The sequence below is a fragment of the Chaetodon trifascialis genome, chromosome 11, assembly GCF_039877785.1.
Source record: "Chaetodon trifascialis isolate fChaTrf1 chromosome 11, fChaTrf1.hap1, whole genome shotgun sequence".
Lineage (NCBI taxonomy): Eukaryota > Metazoa > Chordata > Actinopteri > Chaetodontiformes > Chaetodontidae > Chaetodon > Chaetodon trifascialis.
Window position 1 is genome coordinate 6,326,741 of NC_092066.1, and position 22,643 is coordinate 6,349,383.

A 22,643-nucleotide genomic window follows, 5' to 3' on the forward strand; every position below is an offset into this window, starting at 1 on the left:
GCTTACAGAGGGGAGGTCTCTACTTCCTGTCACGAAGATGGATTTTACCATAGCTAAAGTTGTCAGTGGTCTCAGACAGTAAAGTGGGATATTAATAGTTAATAGACAAAGTCATAGTTGTAGACAAACATGTTTGATTGGAATCTAGACAGATCTGAAAGTGATCCTGCAGTTTGATCTGCTTAACAATGAAAATGAAGACTAATGGGAGTCCTCAAAGTCACACAAATGGAAAATATACTTTTGTTTGTACTCTTTGCTATATTATTTTGCTGTATTAATTCATAAGCCTGCATTTAATTACTCCTTAAAAACAGTCATGTCTGTAGGTGAGTTCACATGATGTGTGCCATCTGAAATTACATATTCTGAGGTTTATCTTTATTATATTAATTTGAAAAAAAGAATAGTTTTAAGGGAGGCCAAGCCCAATGAAGCATAGTCACCATGTGTAGATAACGTGTAATTTTTAAGGGTGGGAAGTAACTGAAAGTGAAACAAATCCCACATGTAAGTGTACAAAATGGCCTTTTGGTGCGTGTTTAAGCCTGAAACAGAGCAAAAAAACCCCTTCATTTTTCTGAAAAAAGGGTCAAATGAGGACTCGTCTCATCTTATGAAGTGTTTTTCCTCCCAAGTAGTTTCGCGTCAGCGCAGTTGAACTAGTTTACTGTTCCGTAATCACATCAGGTGCTGAGCCACGAGGGCGCGCAACAGGGCTGTGCGCTCGCGCGTTCAAGTATTTGTACCCACATGCTCGTGCGCAGCGCTCAGTCAGCGTTTGACTCAGTAGTGGCAGGGGATCCAGGACTTCCACTTGTCAGTTACTCCCCGATACCGAAATCAAGTGCATCCCCCCAGCTAAAATGTCAAAGTTGGATCAGATTCTCATTCTTGACCCTCCCTCCGACCTCAAATTTAAAGGTAGGTGAACCAGGATTTCTTGACGTGGGATATGTTCAGCGAGTGGTGGTGGAGAATTACCTGACTGAAAAGATTTCACACTCCCTCAAGCGAATTTCGTTGCTAGCAAGCTAGCTAGCATTCACCGCCATTTTAAGTTAGCCAGGGACAAGACGGGCCGCTGTATCCTCGCACTGTAGTGACGTGGAAAGCCGGCGTGGCGTGCATCTCGACCGCCTGCCATTCATGACCAGCTCACTGACAACACCCAGCAAAGACGTGGGAGACTGTGGGACAACTGTCAGTGGTTGTATAAAGGAATTATTGTTAGCACGGGACGCACCGTATTTGCAAGTGCTTTGAGTTTAGTAGCAACGTGAGCTACTAACGTTATGCTGTTGCTAGTAGTATTAGCCACAGCAAACTGTTGTTTTCTTGGGGCTCAGCCTAGTCCCTGAAATGCTTACCGCTCACAACCCGGACGTAGTATGGAAGGAAATTAACTTTTTTCCCGACAAATGCAGCGTCCAACCTGACACACCTCTGGCAGATACTCTGCCATGTCAGGCAGTTAAAGTGACTGACAGAATGGCAAACTTGGCTAACTAAGGTTAATAACGAACAGGCACAGTTTTCAGCAACATTTGGCTCACGTTAGTTCGTTTCTTCTGTTAACGTTTTATTTGCTCGGTAAAATATGTTGACGGACAGCGTTGTTTCCAGCCCTCGTTCATGAGAAATCAAAGTAATCCGCACATTTGGTGACCACTGATTGCTTGCCCGGCAGTGATAACGTTCAGTGATGTGTCAATCAAGCGTTGGCTACCGATAGCTAGGCTAGGTGGCTAATGCAAAAGTTGAGATCTAGCTACATTGTCCTCTACTCTCCAACGACAAATGGTCGTGTTTTTCGTTTTGCACAGATGTCAACCTCGTCTCATTGCTCCAGAAACTCCTAGATGGTGTTGAAGTTTCTGACATTTGTGTGATTTCAACTGTTGCTCTTGTTATTAGGTGACCATTACAAGTGTTTGAGGTAACAGCTAGCAGTGAAACTGTATTGTACTGATTTGAGTACACGTCTCAGTGTAGCTAGTATGCTAAGGCTATGGTATTGCAATATAATTACAACACTTTAGCTACTTGTCATGAGCATTACTCATTTTAAACCTGGAATTCTCCGCTGCATGTCTTGTATTTGTCCTAGTTTCTCGTCTCTGTGTCTGCTGCAGGCATTGTTGTCAATGAGACACTGTTTTATTGCTGATGAATATACCACTGTCATGGAACCAAGAATCTTTCAGCCCATTGTCTTGCTGATCCTGTGAGACTTATTGTTGGTCAGGGCTAGGTATAAGTAGTTGCTGATTGTAACCTGGACTTGACAGGATTGTTAGAAGGGTCACTAGTTCAAATACCAGACCCAGAGAATAGTTTTGGGTGTGGTAATGTCGCAGAGATGTTTTGGTGATGAGGAGTATGTGCACGTACTGATTTGTCACACCTTTATAAACCATTACATAGTTCAGATACCTGAGACTGACAAGAAGAAAGAAAGCCTCATGTTGACCCTAAAACCCCTCACTCTCTGGGCTTTATTAAACTGATCAACTTTTCATTTATATTAGGAGTGCTTTAGCCACCTGGCTTCATCATCAGGTACATAAACACTATAAACAGATATCTACATATGAATGCAGGTTTCCTTTGGTAGTTTTCCTTAGGTAGTCAGAGGAGTAATTACCAATCACGCTTGAACAGGCTTTGGTTGCATGCAGGTAAACGGTCCACATGAAGCACAAAAGACGTGGAACACATTGGCCAAAATACAATCTCAGAACCCAGCAACTGTTGTCTGACAATGATTTACCTTTTTATTAGCTTTTTAAAATATATTTGCATTCATATGTAGATATCTTGTGTATAAAGATTGGCCAAAATGTTGAGTTGTTTTCGAGTTTCAAAGTGATGTTACTAATTGGACTGTAAACAGTGACTGTCACACAGAAGAGATATCTGGATCTGGATCTGGATCTCTCCTGGCTACACCAGAAGCCCTGATACATGGGCTGTTGCCACCAGTGGCTAAATTGTTGTCAGATGATATCTGATGGTGTCCAAAATTGTCAGGTGGATGATGTGTGGTGGGGAATAGAGCCTTCCTGCAAGAGGCACTGCTTTGCTTTGAAATTGCGAGGGGATACTGGTGACAACAAAACGTAATTGTAAGCATCTGATCCAACTTGCCTTTAGTTTACGCAACAAGTTCTTGGTGCTTTAACAGTCAACTTTTTCATTCAGATAGTTAAAAGGTGGAGAGAGTAGATGTCTGACTGCACTGGTAAGTCCAGTCAGTTTGTTTTGGATACATGAAAAAAAAAAGGGGGTCAAGAGATAAACCCAAATACATAAATTAATGTTTGTCCTTCAGCTGAACCTTAACTTGATAAGTGATATTTAGCCTGATGCCAGAGACATGGTCCATCATAATCTGATCATGGACCTCATTTTACCTGATTGAGAAATTCTGCACTAATTAGACTTATTCTGATTACTGATCAGTCACACGGTTTACGTTTTCTGTCATCAGATTAAATATTTACCCTTTGCACACTGGATTGCATGCAAGGCTATATTCAAAAGTTACTAACAAGGTGATGTTGATACTGATAATCATTCATTAATAATCAAACAAGTGTTCTTTTCTATTACGCCAAACAAAATGTGTAATCTGAAGCACGAGGAAGAAATGTAAATCAAAATGCAAAACAGTTTCAAATATATTGGTATTTCTTCTTAGTAGGAGGATAATAGCAAGTTGACTTAAAGCTACACAAGCACTGCATCTGCTCTAGTACAATTTGAATAGCCCCGATTTTTAACCTCTTGTCTATGCAGGCCTGAATATGAAGTGTTATGCAGAAAGTTTCATTTTTTTGCCTTGGTCCCAGTCTAATTGTTTACCACCACCACCTCCAAAGCACTATATTGCAAGAGACAGGATCACACATATTTGCTTTCAGTGTTTTCTGTGTTTTAGTAGGAAGACACAGGGAAATGAAAAGGTTTCCATTCTGCCTTTGAAAAGCAATATGAGGAGATGGAAGATGACCACAGCTCCCATACTGTCACAGAGGCCGATCTAAATCGGTCTGCGTGTATCTGAGAGCTGGTCTGTTTTAGAGTCTCTGTTGGGATTCCTCCAACAAGCTAGAGGGGGCAGCCCTCCTTTCCTTGGCTGGTATTTTTAGAGTAGGACTGGCCTGGGGGACCCTAACTCAGCATACACGCAAAGAGATGAGAGAGACGGTGCTAACGCTGCTTGAGCAAAGGTGGCTTCTCAGAGTTAGGCAATGGATGCAGGCTATGTGGGTGTACATTTGATGCGCACAACTGCTTCCCAGTCATTTTATCTGTTTCAGGATTGGTTTTAGTCATGCTCACAGTGTACAGAACACACATAGTGTAGCACTGTATCTCAGACATCCTTAAAATCTTTTTGTGGAAGGAATTGCTCAGTTGTCTTTGGTCTAAATGTTGTTGAGTCTGTGTTACAGAAGAGGCTTTGATAACAAAACAGACCTTTTACCTCCTTAGTCTCATTGAAAGTGCAGGTGTTACTCTTGATAATTTCATATGGATAGTGCATTAGTCAAAAGTGGTTCTTTCCTGTATGCCCCACAAGCTGTAATTATCATGCCTGCAATGTACCTTTGAAATGTGCCAAGTCATTATTTCATCTTAAGAAATGGACTCATATTACTGCTCTTAATCAACCTCATGAACATTAATTAACTGTCCATCAACATCATTGCTAGTTATATGATAATAGATCAAACTTCACTGCAGTAACAATTTTCTTACAATAACCAGGTAATATCACAGCTGGCAGCGTCTAATATTCTCTCCCACTTCTAAAAAGCTATTCAGGAAAAAGCTGAGAATGAACAAAGAAATATCAGATGTTGCAGACACCGTGCCTGTGTCGAGGTTTTTCAGGTTTGTAGGAATGCCTTTGTGACGCACCTGTGTTGAAAACAACACCTCAGTCATCACCATAAACTCTCCATGTTAGCTTTTGCTGGGTGGAGCCACTCCAATCTGGTCATGCATTGCTTCTTATCTCTCTGAGCACTTTGTGCGAAGGAGGACTGAGTGTAGCTTTGTGAACTCCAGACCTACAGCCAAGCTGTAAAACAGTATGAACAGAATATTTAAGTGTCTCTGTTTCTTTCCATCTTTTTATGTATCTTTGGGCAAATCACAATCATATTGTGACTCAGTTGACACCAAAGACAACTGAACGGTGAGATGTTTTCACAATTAGTCTTGTAGATCAAGACACAAGAGAAACACCTGATGATTACTTAGTAACAGTTTATTTTGAAATAATGTAGACTTATTGGATAAAACTTTGGTAACTTTGCACAAAAGTTGTAATTTCTTTCATCACTTATTATTTAGCCTTCTTAAGTACTAAGTAAAATACGTGTCAGGCACATGGAAGACAGAACTACCGGAGTGTAACCTCAGTACAAAATCAAAATGAAGTTGTATAGCCAACCAGTCATTTGTGATTGTCACGACCCTACAACTTGCACTGTTTGTTTCGCCCCGCATGACACTGTCATGTGTACAACTAGCAGTTGAGAAAATATAAAGTTTGAGCTGTGTTCCAGTCTAGAGATTTGAATCTTCTTTGGAATAGATCTCACGAGGGTGTGTCCCTCAAAGGATCTGAGGGCGAAGTTGTTTATCATCACGAGTTCAACCTTCAAATGCTTGATAATTTGTAAATACCCCTGGTTTGATTAGATAAATTCTATGAAACCCAAGTTTATGTTAGAACTTGTGACAACAGAATAAATGCTTGACGGACAATGGGCATATCGCGTAGAAGGTAAAATCCGTAAACCTCACCCATAGCACCCTATGTCAACTAGTGATTGTGGGGGCTTTTTTCCCGCCAGACTTCCAAGCTAATTGAGTTTTGCATACCTTTGACTTCCAGTTGTGTTTTCCACAGGACATGGCTCATCAAAGCTGGGTGGTGATGACTGTGGTTAAGGACCTAATTTGAAGCAAACTCTGTCACTCTGTCACAAGATTGAGGACTACCTATTGATGTCCTGATATATGACCTGAGTTGAGAAGGACCTTAATTTCCAAAATGAACATGGGACGTCATCTACTGTATATGAAATTAGCTGTCTGATAAAGACTCATAATTGAATCAGGTGGTTTGGCCCATCTCCTTTGGAGACATGCAAGGAGTGTGGGAATTTTTGGAGGTCCTGATCTTCATGAGCTAAACTTTGCATTTGTCGGTAGTGGTGCCCCTTCATCAGGGTTGTGTAGTTGATCAAATATTTTATGCTGCACTTTAAATATCGCTAAAAGGCTATGCTTGGCGTCTGCGATCTCACGATTTTGGATCACAATCAGTCTTGAAGGCATCCACCATCAGCTTTACAGGCGAATCGTAGAGCTTGTGGTATATAATGTCCTCTTACTTCTGTTTCCAAACTTCACATAACCCATTAACTGGCAGATCTGGGCTATGTGAACAAGCCAGTAGTGATGTAGCAATCTATATGGCTGTGCCGATTGGACAAATTATTTGACGTTCCCTGGATGACTGTACATTGCATTGTTTACATGCAGCTTGAGTTATATCTATTGTGAACCCTTCAGTGTCACTGGTATGAGTACTTGAAAAGTGTTATTTTATGATTATGTTCTTCTTTTGGCTTCTGTTTACAATGCCAAATTAAACTCAGATTTTAATTAGAGCTGCAACAATTAATGCTTTAGTTGTTAGCTACTAAATTAATCTGCAACTATTTTAATAATCAATTCATCAGTTCTTTGACTTTTTTAAAATGTGAATATTTACTGGTTTCACTCCTCTATGACGGTAAACTGAATATCTTTGGGTTGTGGACAGATAAGACATTTGAGGACATCATCTTGGTCTTTAGGAAAAACCAATTGATGTTTTTCACCAATTTTATGAAAATACTGATTACTTGCAGCCCTAGTTTTAAGTATCATTTTGTACTATCTTAATTGGACTGCTGTGTTTTAATTGTGCAAATGGAGAAGGCTATTTCAAGTCTGGAAGTCTATACATTTTATGTATGTAATAACAAAGTGGTGTTGATCATTTCTTTGTGGAAATTTGGAAACACGCAGTGCGACCTGTGTTGTTGGTAATTGCTGCTCTAAGGAAAATGGAGAGTGATTCGGTTGTCTTTGTGACAACTCCACCAACAGCGATACCACTTGGAAATGCTAGCAACCTTTGAAAAGTTGTCTGTCTCCACTTTCAGTTATGCATAGCGTGTCTTACAAATGAGCATCTGAAAAGTCTTCAGTTATAGTCCAACCAAGTAAATCATAGGCACTAACACAGTTTTTCATATACTAGAAAATATATTGTGAGTCATTAATGATATGTATAGAAGTAACACTTATTTAACTTATATTAAGTTAAATAACTTAACTTATATTAAGTTAAATAAGTGTTACTTCTGTACTGTCAGGGCTGTACTGTGTGTTGCTTCATCCATTGCTTTTTTAGAATATTTATGGTAGAGCTATCCTGCCATCCATGCTCAAGCCAAGGAAATCACTATCCAGTTAGCTGTCTTAGTCATGTTGATCTAATTCAGTTGGAGCTTGAAGTTTTTTTTTTTTTTTTTTCAGCTAATCTTTTAAAGTTATTTTTTAACTTTGGTGCCAGGACACTGCAGCCTTGTCTGTCTCACTGATGAGGTGTAACTTGAAATATTGAATTTCCTCCGTTTCTACAGTGTCAACATAAACATGCAACATATTTAAGCTGCCTGGTACTCTAAATTTGGCCAGTTGACGCCAGCTCATCGTGTCTCCCTTGCAGTTTCATGCAACAGTAGATAATTTCATTTTGGTTTCTCCTTCAGCTCTGTTTGGGTTAATTTGCGCATGATGTGCTGCTTTCTTTCAGTGGTTAATCATAGCAAAAACATGTTAAAGTAGTAGACTGCACTGCTTTGTATGTTTGTTTTAGAGAAATATGGCTATAAGAATATTTTTTGTTGCTTTTATTTCCCAGTTGCTGTTATGCTGTGGAGGTGTGTGCACAGTAGAGAAATGTACATCAAAATACAAAAATAATAATGTACTTGTGTTTGTCATTATGTGTCCATCAGGTCCTTTCACAGATGTAGTCACCACCAACCTCAAACTGAAAAACCCCTCTGACAGAAGAGTATGTTTTAAAGTGAAGACAACTGCGCCGCGCAGGTACTGTGTACGGCCAAACAGCGGCGTCATTGATGCCGGAGCAACTGTCGTTATCTCTGGTAAGTTTTTCAGTCAGAGTTTTAGCGTTTAGTTTAGTGGAAAGAGACTTCTCTTTAGTCCATAAAATGTTATACTAATTCAGAGAGACATAGGGAAACCTGAGATGGAAACTAGGTCTGGGAGATGTAGCTGTAGGTCAACAAGACCACATGTTAGGTTGAAGTTGAGGTGTTAAAATCCCCGAGCTGTGATATGCGGAAGCAGTTTTTACCACACAAATCTGCTGTCCACATTCCGCTTGTGACCCAAGTGTTACAGTGTACATATTGGATGTGAACTGAAACTGCCCTCTATGCCAGTTGTGGACTAGGGCTGTAACAGCTACCGTTCACCATCAATGGACACATCCATGGCCAAATTTAATAACTTGCACACAAGTGCACAATGTATTCGCTTGGTCGGTTAAATAAGTGAGTACTGGCATCCAGTATTTTTAGCTTCAACAAATGTAAATTCCTGTAACCCAAGGCTGAGGAAGCATATGCTGCGTAATGCATCTGACAAAAATGAGTCTTTTCCAAAAAGGAGAGATACTGGAGAGGAGGATACCTTAATGTCTTAAAATAGACACGGCAGGAGATTTTTGTAAACAAATGAGACACTCACTGATTGGAGGGTCATTGGCTACCTTTTCAATGCAAAGCAGTTATCCAGCCAAGATGCAATGAAGGCAGTAAGGTGAGCAAGCTGGAGCCCAGGTAAACACTGTTAAACACTAGGTTATTGTGATTGTATGTATTCCTGATAACCATAATTATGGTAAAACACGAAGAATACTAGAAATTGTATTATTGAAGGACAATTTTAATTTTGTGAATACCTAAATTCAAACATCAGCGTGTTGATTCAGCTCATTGGGTGCTGATAAGGGTTCAGTAGAGCAACAGTACACGACGCCAGAACTACAGGTTACAATGACCTGCAGCCGATTATCAGCTGGGTGTGTCTGTGCCCTGAAACGAAGCGGCCAAGACCAGTCTTATTGCAGTAGTCACCTAAGACTGTCACAAAAATCTAGTCTTATTTTTGACAGCTTTTTTATTTTAGTTAGTCTTTGTCCTGTATCAGATGCCCTTCTTGCTCAGGTGTTGGCTGTGTACTAGGCTGTTGTATATGATTGCAAGGTGTAAGGCTTAGTTTTAGCTAGTTAGCTTGCTAGTTTTTCTACTGCTGCTTCAAATAGACCTAGAAGGTAGCTGAAAGATCAGCATTTGTCCTGCTGCAGTTTCACATTAGCATCCCCTACACATAACCGACACTTGTAAAATAGACCTACACACACACACACACACACACACACACACACACACACACACACACACACACACACACACACACACACACACACACACACACACACACACACACACACACAGAGGCCTGACTGTGCTCATTGTGTGCTGCCAGTGTAGTCATGATATGTTGCACTCAGCAAAGGAAATGGAACTACAGCATTAAAAAACTGTAATAGTTTGATCTTTTTTTGATCAACAAAAATCAAGCGATTTTGAGGAAAAAAGGGTCACTGACAAACATTTAGTCACAGTTAGTACGGTAGACAGAAGTATTTGATTAAGGTGTAATATCAATGTTGCATGTGAACTTTAGCATGACAACAGAAATATTAGTGGAACAACTTGCAGCAACCTGTGTAAACATCTTTGTCTGTACAAAGGTCGCAAAATTAGGTTTGTGTCCTCCAGTGACTGTAGACAGCTTGAATTCATGTTAGTTGAAATGTCCAAAGAAATCCCTCAAGCCTGTCCTGTTGCATGATCCACTCGTCCTCTGTCTTCATGCTCACTACGATCCAAATATGTTATCCAGAATGTGACTAAACACACTGCTTCTGTTTGTTGCTTGGTAGTCGTGTGGTGTAGTGATTAACCAGCTGCTTTGAATGCATATTTACCATCATACAGCATAAGTGACAATAATTCAAGCTGGCTCCAGCTGGTGTTCTCCATAAAGAAGCAGCCATCCATCAAGACTACACAGGAGAGGCTGATACTGTTTCAATTCTGGATGGAGTCTCTCTTAAAGTGGACAGTGGGGTTAGCAATTCACATTCACTGAATTAAATTTGGAAGATCAACAGCATGATCAACAGCACATGGAATAATTAAACAATGAAAGAAAAAGACAACAACATGACAGTTGGATTCAGTGTGGGTCAGATGTACTGATTTGAGAATTCCACATTAAATAGAATTAACTATATAAAGAAGTTATCTAATTGTATCAAATTTAAGGAAATTGGATTTTTAAGACAGGTTGTGTGTTTCATTGGGGATGGATGTTTTGGATTTACTTTGCTGACTGCTTAAGTAATTAGTTTTCTTTGCAGAGATGTCTCTACTCAACTGTTTTAACTTTGTTCATCTTTGATTTTCACAGTCATGCTACAGCCCTTTGACTATGACCCCAACGAGAAAAGTAAACACAAATTCATGGTGCAGACGATTTTTGCCCCGCCAAATGTTTCTGACATGGATTCGTTGGTGAGTGACTTTCATTGGCTTTTAGGGCTTTTGGCAAGATGTTGTATACCAGAACACACTTTTAGCACCTACTCTTCATTTCATAACAGTTGTTGAGTCACTAGCCGTTTTAATGTTTGCAGATCCACTCAGGATGCTTTGAAGTTGTAGCCGGACAAGTGTTTGCTCACATACTGGTGTTACAGTGTATAAGACAAACTCTTTCCTGAGTAAGAAACCAGTTTCATTTGGATTATGTGTGTAGGTCCCCCACAGTATTTACCGTATTACTGAGTGTGACCCCACCAAAGTAAACGGGCCAAACCAGCTGCAATTTTAGTAACCAAACCAAACAAGAACTCACCAATTTAAGAGATTATGTAAGAACAGATAAATCAGCCGATTTCCAGACAGATTTTATAGCAAAAGATATTTTGTTTCCTGCTGCAATAAGTTAATGTTCACCACAGTTTACAGGAAACTAGGCACTCTTGCCACTAGAACAGCTCAGAATATGCTTCAGGTAATAGAGAGTGAACAGCAGAATGGAGGAGAACACAAATAAACTGTATCCTGGAGTCTCTCAAAACTGTAATAATAAAGACAATAAATTTATTAAACTGCATTGTTTACACTGAACATACTATTTTTAAATTTTTTCAATATGACTTGTGTGTGTGTTTTGTTCCAAATCTGTCAGTTATAAAATATTTAAGATAAAGACAGTTTACTGTGGATTTTCTGCTGTTAAATGAGCCCTATGCATACAGCTCTCTGCTCTTGGACTGGACCATTATTGTAAAAATGTCAAACAAATTGAGACGCATTCTCCAGCTGTCCACCAGAGGGCAGCAAAGGCTAAGTCAGTCAATAAAACATACACATACCCCACAGAGGTGTTCTTGAACTGGCTTGTGTGAATGATGAGCAGAATTCAGGAAGTGAGGGGAACAGAGGTCAGTCTGGCTCTGAAAGGTAAACTGGGATCTAATAAGGTTACTGTTTTATCAGATAGATTGATTCCATGGCATTACTCAACTTCTTTGGAATTCTGTGCGATAACCTTTCACTTATCACACAGATTATGTATTTTACTGCCCTTTATGAGCACTTTTAACCACGTGCCCCCCTGTCACTGAGTGTAATAAATCACAAAACAAATGTCTTCGAGTTAAGAAGCTGACTTTGTGGAAATTTGTCATTCTAAAAATACAGACCTTAAACCAATGGAAAAATGTACACTTGACAGCATGTCAGTTTGTGGCTATGTTGTGAAGGAAAATGAGGCCGGGATTGTAACTGTTATTTAAATGAAGCATTGTATGTTTTATGTTGATGTAATGTAGATTCAAGGCTGCGTTGCATGTGAATAGTATGAAGTAGGCTGAAGTGTGTGTGGATAGGATCCAGCTGCTAGCAGTTTGAGTTGATGAATAACATGCCCATTTTTCATCTCCACCAGTGGAAAGATGCAAAACCCGATGATCTCATGGATTCCAAGCTGAGATGTGTCTTCGAGCTGCCTTCTGAAAACGATAAAGTGGTAAGAGGCACTGCTGCACATTAAAACCAGCTTATTTCCAATGATTTAAATCAAATCCTAAAGTATGATTTTGCCGCTCAAGGACCTGCGTTGAATGCTCAACTTTGAATATTTCCAGAATGTCATGGCTTTCCATAAAAGCAAAAACTTTGGAAAAAATCCATCACTATAATATCAAATAAGTAGAGAGTGCAGTTTCAGTGGAAAGACCAGCCAAGGCACCCTGTCCCAGGTGCAAAAATAGGAAAAACTTCCAAAGTTTTCCTTCTTGCCTTTAACGTGCATTTCTCTTGCTTATTCTTTCAATAAATTATCAGCCGTGTCTTTCCCAAGCCTAACCTAAAATACTTCCCCTTTTTCAAGTGGTGAAAATGCCATTTTTGTGGGCAGATCTGGAACTTTATTTTCATGAAACTCTTGCTGTTAGGTGAACTAATCATCTGTTAAGTCCAAATGTGTCGGTAGTGGCACATAGCTGTCTAGATGCTTCCCAGGTCGACAGAGCGAGTTGGCCGCTTAAGTAAATATAGTTTCTTCAGCGTAAAAAAACACATCGTATAGTTTGTTAATGCTCTATTGTCGGGTGCATGAATACTTTGCCTGCATCTGATTGGTGAGGAGCACAACAACACCAGCCACCTTTTGCACTGCATTTGCATTTTCACGTCGAACGTCACCTATGCCGCCTACATCAAGGCCGAGTGGTCCTCTGTGAATACCACGAGCAGCTGTTGTGAAGCCATTTCAAGGTGAGAGAGAAGAGCTCTGTCAGAGGAACAGTTTGAATGATGTGGGTGTTTACTTAGTTGGTTGCTCCAACCACTAGTTTATGGTCAAGTATCAAACGCTGCATTGTGCGAACACAATAGCTCAAGACCTCAACTTGGCTCGTAGTGGTGTTGTTTTGGACTGCTTAGCATTAAATGTGTTTCTCATGTTTAGTCAGCCCCCACAGTCATACATGAGACACACAACTACAGAGAGTGACGACATAAACCTGACCATTGTAAACTGTGCAAAGATAGGATTTATCACAGTCTATTGTAATGGATTGCATTAGTTTGCACTCTATAAACTGGTGACTGTGAACACTGTGAGCCTGTATTAATGAGCCTCAGAGTAATCAGGATTTGGATAAGCTGGACAGCTCAGCAGGCCCTCACAGTTCAGGAGAAAACACCACCAGGGCCAGATTTAGCTTATGCTAAGAAGCTACAGTTTGAGTATGTGCACTGCTGAGTCAGTACGGTGTCTGCTCTCGGCTTTGGCATTTGTAGCTTGTATGTAACATGCGGCATGTGAACTAGGATGGAGATGTAGTGTGAAGTGTAATGTTACAATGGGGAAACGTATGTTTAGGATCAACATTTCTGTCGTGTGTAAAAAGAGCTGGCTATAAACTTTGATGTGTTTTTAGTACCAACGTAATGTGTGTGTAGCAGCAAGTATAAAAACTGTCAAGTGCTCAAAGCTGGTAACAATTACTACTTACTACAAAGTTCTCGCACACCACAGAACCAAAAAATCCCCACACTGCCGACCACTTCTTTTACCTGTGAGAACAGCTGATTGACAGTGAGCAGGGTTTCTGAAACAACATCAAATACATGGTCACATCTGTAATCTTGTTTATCTCTCCTGTGACCAGATAGTTCTCAGTTTTAATTAAAATAAAGTAGGAACTACCTGAAATACTTCATGTTTGTGACGAATTTTAACACTTTTGCTTCATTTATCAAATGAATTAAAATGGCTTGTAGAAAATCTTTTGATATTCCTCAAAGTGTTTTTGTATCTGTACAGACAATCAGATCTTGTATTGGACAGTATTATCAAAGATTTTCAACAGATACCCATCTGTATAATAGTGTCCAATGTGTCTGTCTTATGTTCCTGTTGATTTGTGATGGGACATCCTTACTTTGCTGTAGCACTCAGTATAATTTGGTTAAAAATGTCCTGGGCCTTAATGGGCTTCTACTGTAAATTCGTGCCTTTGATTAAGGCACAAGGGAAAATAACATGTCCTGTCTGTGTATTGTCAACCTTCAACTACAATACAGTAGTTGTATTTCCATTACAAGGCCCTTCATTTCCCCATGCCGTCATGTTGTCTGTCCCACAAAACAAAGCCACATCAAACATGACTTCTGGAGGGACGCATTTCCTCCCTGGTCTCTTTGATCTGGCGCTGTGAGCTTGTGGGTCTCGGACAAGGCTGCCTTTCTTTGGCACCGGCTCCCGTCTAGAGGCTAACCTCCCTACTTAGCTCAGGGCGTGCTGGATTTCACTTCAGTGGTTCTCTCCCTCTGCTTGTCGGGCAGAATGACGTGGAGGCGACCAAAGCAGCCCTGGTGATGAACTCTGTGAAGGGCGACGCATCGGCAGCCTCGGTGCCCGTCTCCGCCTCACTGGACGATACGGAGTTGAAGAAAGTGCTGGAGAAGTGCAAGAGGCAGCAAGCTGAGATCAACAAGCTGGTCGAGGAGAACCGGCAATTAAAGGTTGGACGTGCTGATAAATGACATTCATAACATGATGGCACACAATAAAACTGAAATCAGAGGTGATTTGTGGAGCGTGTTGTAGAGCAAGAAGCCCATAGAGAAGTTGATTGGCTCAGAGTGAATCCGAAGATCAGAAAGGTGATGTCATACCGCTCTTTTAGGGTTCAGTCTGTAGTGTCTGTAGAGTCTATAGAGGTTGAATTTGGTGACGTTTCACATGTTGATCAGGTGTTTTCTTTAGAATAAGGCCAGACTGTACAGACTGCATTTATACCTGATTGAGATCCAATCACAAAGCGAGCTAGACCTCCAAGTGTGGTCCAACCGGTCCTGCAAATACATTGTGATTGCAGTGCTTTCTGTGTGTATTTACCTGGCATTAACATGCATATTCCTTATCCAGATAAGAGGCACAGGTAGCATGTTATTACTGTGTGCAAATGGACTGCTAAGTTCCCTCATTGACTTCGTTTTTATATATGTAGTATATAGTAATATTTGACGATGCATCACATCACACACACATTGTATGCTAAGCTCCTTTCCCCAAGTTCTCTGCTTAACCTCTTCTCATCTCCAGCTCTTCCAAAGCGTTTGTAGTAGACAAATTGAAAATGAGAACTGGTTGCCCTCAACCACCTGAGTGGGGAAATTAATGATGCTGGTGCGATGTCACTCAGATTTAGGCCGCCCGCAACCAAGCCAAAGTCATGTCATAACGTGTAAAAACATGAAGACGATTAGATTTCATATGGTTTTGTCTGGTGTGGTTTGTGGAGTAACGAAAGCTTTCAGAGCGAAAAATTGACTCGACAGCTGCATCCAAAGCACCTGCAGTTTGACAGTTGAAGTAGTTTAGGTGCTTTTTTTCACCCTTGAGATAAATCTTAGTGAATTTGGTTAGTAAGCCCACTCAGTCACTAAAAGGTGACCTTTGTCAGGTCTTTCATTCACGCTCCCTTGCTAATGGAAAAATACATGCATTTATGGAAGCTATATGAAAAATAATTTTTCTCACATGCACCTGGCACTCAGGAGGAACAGCTGCCCTGGAGGCATCTTCTCAACACTGCCAAAACAAAGAAGCTGATTAAACTGTGTGTAAAGGATCTGTGCGTCTCCTCTTCGCCAAGAGGCAGCTGACAAAGTGGACGCTCTGTCAAATGACACCGTTGCCAGAAGAATACAACAAATGTCAGAAGACTTTAAAGAAACTGGGTTGTAGGAAAAGCGTTGGAATGAAAAAGATCTGCTTTGCTGTGACATGAAACAGAAGACGTATCTGGAATCCCTCAGTTCACGATCGATGCCAGATACATGTGTGATGATGACATCGATGAGGAATTTCTTTTCTCTGATCAGCTGCGAGCACCCGAAAGGGGGAGTGTTAGACACCCGCCCCAAAGATTTCAAACTGAATCTGCACAGATGGGCCAGAGAGCACCGGGATGTGGATTTGGGTTTGCAGCTCATGTACTTAAAGTGGTGTCCAATGTGAAAATGACATAGTGTGTGTTCTTCAGAGAGGCTTTGGTTTCAGAGGAGCGCGGTTGAGGTTTTTGACTCAGTTGTTGGAGATTACCGGTATTGCACTGATCTGTTGGCTGTTTCCTGCTCTGCTCTGCACTGACATGTCCTTCATTCCTCCTCTTCCTCTATCACAGGACGAAGGCATTAGAATGAGAAAGGTACCCCGCTCAGACCACATGACAACAAACTCAACCAGCCTCCTCGGCCGAGAAGCCAGCACCGCCTCCCTGCCCTCCCTCCTCGTCGTCATAGCAGCCATCTTCATCGGATTCTTCCTAGGGAAGTTCATCTTGTAGACTGGGAGATGCATGCCAGCCGTATCCCCCGCCCCGGCTCCGGAACGAAACAGGCCTGGAAAAACCGAGAAGTCTTTCTGTTGACTTTGCCATATCATTGGTAGTGTGGCCTACAGTGAACACATCTGTACAGCATCATTCGAAGGCGTCGCCTTTTTACAGTCTCACGCGGTTAGTACACACAGAGGGCTGAGAAAAGAAAGGCGACAACAAAGTGATTGCTCCTTTTTTTGTTTTCTGTTTTTTGTTTTTTTTTTTTGATGGCTGGATTATACAGGTAATGTGCTGGGACAGTGAAGGGTGTGGAAGGTGTATACTATCAGTCAACATGGAAGATGCACCCAGAGTGAAAACCATGGGCAAGAGGCAGTCAAAAGATTAGTCTCTCTCTCTCTCTCTCTCTCTCTCTCTCTCTCTCTCTCTCTCTCTCTCTCTCTCTCTCTCTCTCTCTCTCTCTGTTGTTTTAAATAGGAATCGAATGGAATGTTAGGTGTCATGTAAATGTTGTTTTAAAAATCCTTTTAAACCGAAAAGGAAAGAACTTCCATCAAAAAGACGTTGCTACCTGTCGCTGGATTGCCTCTGAAGTAAATTTGTTCAGTTTGTAATTTCTACTTCTTGTCTTGGAATGTTCAGGTCCAGCTGGGGATAAATGTGCCTCCTCCTTGTACATTTCTGTCCTTTCCTTTTCCTCACAATGCAGACTTTATATTATTATTATTATTATTATACAAATCACATATTCCTTCTGAGGCAAATATTGACTGAAATGAGGTCTCCATTCTTAAAATCCTGTCCCATGGTATTAAGCATTGAAAAAATAAAAATGAAAAAATGTGGTTTTGATAGCAGTCTTTTCCTCTGTCTCCCCCCTCAATTATTCACTATTTGAAGCGTTTATGTGCCGAGTTTAATGTCAGTTTTGACGCCAACATTTTGTATCTGATGCTTTTTCATAGAACAAGAACAAAGTAGAATATGTGAGCTAACCATGTTTAATTACACTTGATATTTCAGCTAATATAATTTGGCTAATGTCATTTTTAGCTGCTTCTTGCCAAAATGCTTCAGACGTCTGCTCTGCTATGAGCTCAAAATGAAGGAAATGTATTTTACAGGCTTTATTTCTGTATCTACTGACCAGAATAATCAAGGTGGAAGTTTGGATTTCATACTTTTAAATAGCTTCATCTTTCCTAAAATAGGGGCTGCCACTTTGAGGTTTTTCTGCCGAGGTAATTTGGTACATTTTTGGTGGCAGTGGTCATTTGGCCCCAAACTCCACTCATTTCAGCATGATGGCTAAAATACAGAACCTCCTTTACAAGAGACGTATTTTCCCCAAAAGTGAAACCTACAATCATTTTATTAAAGCGTAAAGTAATATGATTCACACTGACTCCTGAGGACAGGGTAGCGTGGGAAAAGTCCACTAGAGTTTTTTTCTGTTTTCTACTTGGCAGCAGAGAGAGAGAAAATAGCATGAAACAAGCTTTCCTGTGACTGTGTGGAGATAGTGTGTGTGTGTGTGTGTGTGTGACAAGCTGAAAGTTACATGATTGTTAATATAAGGCAGTAGAGGAGCTGTGAGTTGCCTCACGGCTGCAAGTCTATAGGCTGATTTTAGCTGTATTAGTATTTACATGCAGTTTATAAGCTGATTTCTGTACTTTCTCATTAGCTAAGATAAGTTTGCAGTTATGAAGAATGTCCCTGTTATACTCTAAACTCTCCAACACAGCGCTGTAAAATGTTTACTTCATTTTCATAATTCTTCAAAAACTCAATTTAAAGGATCCATATCAAAATATTTGTGTTTGTCATGCTAGAAAACTGTTTCAAAGTTGTTAATTTTGGCCTCAAAAGCCAGTATTGTCCAGGAAATAATGAACTAAACAGATGTTAAATAAGAACTATGAGCCCAAATTAGAGGCGGAGGAGGTTCTTTCATTCAGAGGCCTGTTTTTGTCGCTCCATAGTCATGGTCTCACGGTGTTAGTGTAACATTTTAGAGGTAAGTGTACAAAGAAATAAACATGTTTTACCTTTGACTTTGACACATTACGCCAATGGAACTGTACAAAGACAAGTCTCTGCTTTCTTTAGATAGAGACAGCTGGAGGGAGACAGGAAGGGTGGTGGTGGTGGTGGTGGTGGTGGTGGGGGGGGGTATGTATGAGGAAAACTTCATGTTTTTCTATCACTCAGAGATTTCTAAGGCTTTGCCACCATTGTGCATCAGTAATCAATCTCCCTCTCTCGGCTGCCTCCCTGTACGTTGTGTCGCTTCGTAACTTATTTATTTTCATTTATTTAGTTATTTTTCCTTCATTTTCTGTTTGTGATTTGCTTTTTGAAGAGTGTTTTCACACGCTCACCCAGTTTTCTGTCGTCTCCTGCACAGCTATTTATTTTATGGTTTCTGTGCTCATAATCTCATGGGGAGAAATCCATAATGCAGGAGACAGATTTCCATTACCAACCAACGGTCTCGGTTGCCACTCACAATGGAAAACATCCCCATCTATTCTTTGCAGGAAGCAGTGGTGGAAGAAGCATAAAAATATTCAGTCCTGCATTCAAAATTTGACTGAAAGTATAAAAGTATTAGAATAAAAATAAACTTAACACCTTAACATTCCTGTATGATTTGCCTGAAACAATGATTTTGGTCTCTTGAAATTTAAACACACTGAATATTTTTTGTAAATAGATATATCTGTATAGACCATATCTGGGCTGTATTAACTGGAAAACAAAATGGGACCTCAGCATGAAGCCCAGGTTCAATAAAAAAATATTAACAATACTACAGAATGAATATTTTCCATGTGTTTTCTCATGATATGTCAAGGCATTATCTAAGAAAAGGCCATTTACTGTGTTTATCAAGATTGTTGTTAATTGAAAGGTCATAGTACAGCGGAAACCAACATGTCACCTGTGTGCACATGCTTGATTGTAATTTGGAAGAGGTGGAAGATTAGCATGTTGGCAGCTACTTTAAAATGATAAAACACCTTTCCACGCATTATAGTGCTTTGGACTAAATACTGAACCATCTGGACCTTTGCCAGCGTAACCGAAATGTTTTTGTCTGTGTCATGAATCAGTGGTTTATGACGCGACTTCACTGGTAAGTTGCCTCAATTTTGTAATGTTTGTTAGTTGTTGATGTTGATTGTACCTGCTGTTGAAATTTATCAACTGATTCATAAGAATCTTAGCTAATGATGTTTTGCATGAGTACAATCTGAAACACAGCAATCGTATACAATTGTAACAGATGAGTGTACTCATTATGCAAATATGTAATATGTCATTTCAGTATATTATGTAATTGGGTTATAATTATTGATGCATTTATGTGTACATCACTTGAATGTTGCAGTTAGTAAGGGTGAGCAAATTGCTTAAACTATATCATAATAAAATTGTTAATTATATTTAGTTTTATTCCTCTGAATCTGCAAAGCAACCAGTAACTACAGCTGTCAAATGTAGAAAGTACAACATTTCCTACTTAGTTAACTTGTACCCCAGTTTCTCCAGTGGTGAGATGTCAGAGAAAATGTGAGAAATCATTAAATGAGATTGAAGCCGACTTGAGACAACATGTTCCTGCTAAATGTTCAATATACAAATCTGTACATACAGATCAGCTCTGACGAGTATCAATCCTTTAATCTTATACATGTATCCAGTTACAAAAGCATTTCTTGGAGCCTAATACAGCTTATTTAGTCAGGGAACAAGATTCTGCTCCATCAACGACACTAAACCAGCTATAAAGAAATTACAGTCATTTAGTTTTCCATTGCAGGAACGTTGAGTTTCTTTCTCTGTTGAACACAGTCTGAAAGCTCCAGGATGACAGAAGCATGGTGGTAAATTCCCAAACAGGTACTGGTCCAGGATCCAGAGTCCAGTGACGACCTCTGCAGACCAATGCTGATGTTGCAGAGACTTTCAATGAGACCAATCCAGAGGAGAACTGAAGGGTGCTGATATTGTGCCACACCTGATTACCTTAATCCCATGGAAAGTCTTTTGAAATTATTCCACTTAAAAGTTTAGAAACAGCCTTTGTGAGTAAAGAGTATGAATTTGATTTTGTTATTTCACTGGTTCCTCACTGAAAGACTTCTTCAAGGAGCTACACAATCAAAACTGAACAAGTCAGATTTGGAAGCACTAACTTGAATTGCAGAGACGTTGTTTCATGTTAAATAATGTTACTCCAATTGTCAAGCCAGAACAAACAACAGAGAAAGTGTGGATAACGAAGTAATAAAAAGGCAGGTAGTCATCAGAACAAAATTGCGGGCAATAACGTTTTAACACGAAACTGTTGCACTGACTGCAGAGACGAGTTGGTAGGATCTTACTTGCAATCACAGAGCAAAGCTGGAAGTTGCTGTATGTATGTATGTATGTATGTATGTATGTATGTATGTATGTATGTATGTATGTATGTATGTATGTATGTATGTATGTTTGTAGTTTGGTATGTGTGTGTGTATGTATGTATGTATGTAGGTATGAAATTTGGTATGTATGTATGTATGTATGAAATTTGGTATGTATGTATGTATGTATGTATGTTTGTAGTTTGGTATGTGTGTATGTATGTATGTATGTATGTAGGTATGAAATTTGGTATGTATGTATGTATGTATGAAATTTGGTATGTATGTATGTATGTTTGTAGTTTGGTATGTGTGTATGTATGTTGGTGTGTAGGGTTGGTATGTATGTATGTATGTGTGTGTGTGTGTGTGTGTGTGTGTGTGTATGTATGTATGTTGGCATGGATGTAGGTATGTTGGTATGTATGTATGTTGGTATGTACGTTTGTTGGTATGGATGTAGGTATGTATGTATGTTGGTATGTCTGTATGTCCGTCTGTATGTATGTATATATGTATATTGATATGTATGTATGTATGTATGTATGTATGTTGATATGTCCGTATGTACGTATGTGTGTGTGTGTATGTATGTATGTATGTATGTTGGCATGGATTCAATTCAATTCAATTCAATTTTATTTGTATAGCGCCAAATCACAACAGAAGTTGTCTCAGGACACTTTCCATATAGAGCTGGTACAGACCAAGCTCTTTCCACTTGAAAGTTTAGAAACTTTGGATGTAGGTATGTTGGTATGTATGTATGTTGGTATGTACGTTTGTTGGTATGGATGTAGGTATGTATGTATGTTGGTATGTACGTTTGTTGGTATGTATATAAGTATGTTAGTATGGATGTAGGTATGTATGTATGTTGGTATGTCTGTATGTCCGTCTGTATGTATGTATATATGTATATTGATATGTATGTATGTATGTATGTATGTATGTATGTATGTTGATATGTACGTATGTGTGTGTGTGTGTGTGTGTATGTATGTATGTATGTATGTATGTATGTATGTATGTATGTATGTATGTATGTATGTATGGATGGATGGATGGATGTATGGATGTATGTATGGATGGATGGATGTAGGTATGTATGTATGTTGGTATGTCTGTATGTCCGTCTGTATGTATGTATATATGTATATTGATATGTCCATATGTATGTTGGTATGTATGTATGTATGTATGTATGTATGTTGATATGTCCGTATGTACGTATGTGTGTGTGTGTGTGTGTGTGTGTGTGTGTGTGTGTGTGTATATGTATGTAGGTATGTATGTTGGCATTTATGTATGTGTGTATGTATGTCTGTATATATGTATGTATGTGCGTATGTTGGTATGTATATTCACACTCGAGGTGTGAATGCTCACAAAGTGCCAAAAGTTTGAAAAATCTTAAAAACACAAAACACTTTTATAATATATTGTGTTACAGCTATCAATTGGACATAAGTCTGGGCAATAATTCAGCGTTGAGCTGATTCCCAAACAGCATGAAGTTAAAGATGAAACATTTCTTTATTATGGGAGTGGGATTACTTTTTTTATTCATTTACAGTTTTGAAATAACAAAAATGGTTTGAGCACCCTGCATGGTCAGTGCTTAATAA

General features: G+C 39.6%; 1 protein-coding gene across 1 annotated transcript; it reads left to right on the top strand.

Moving 5' to 3' along the window:
- The first annotated feature begins 669 nt into the window (after positions 1–669).
- Positions 670–17,452, top strand: vapal (VAMP (vesicle-associated membrane protein)-associated protein A, like). Its single transcript, XM_070974757.1, has 6 exons — positions 670–924; positions 8,097–8,249; positions 10,648–10,751; positions 12,193–12,273; positions 14,598–14,777; positions 16,445–17,452. The coding sequence occupies exons 1-6, from the start codon at positions 867–869 to the stop codon at positions 16,604–16,606; spliced, it is 738 nt and encodes a 245-aa protein (XP_070830858.1). The 5' UTR covers positions 670–866; the 3' UTR covers positions 16,607–17,452.
- The last annotated feature ends 5,191 nt before the right edge of the window (positions 17,453–22,643 follow it).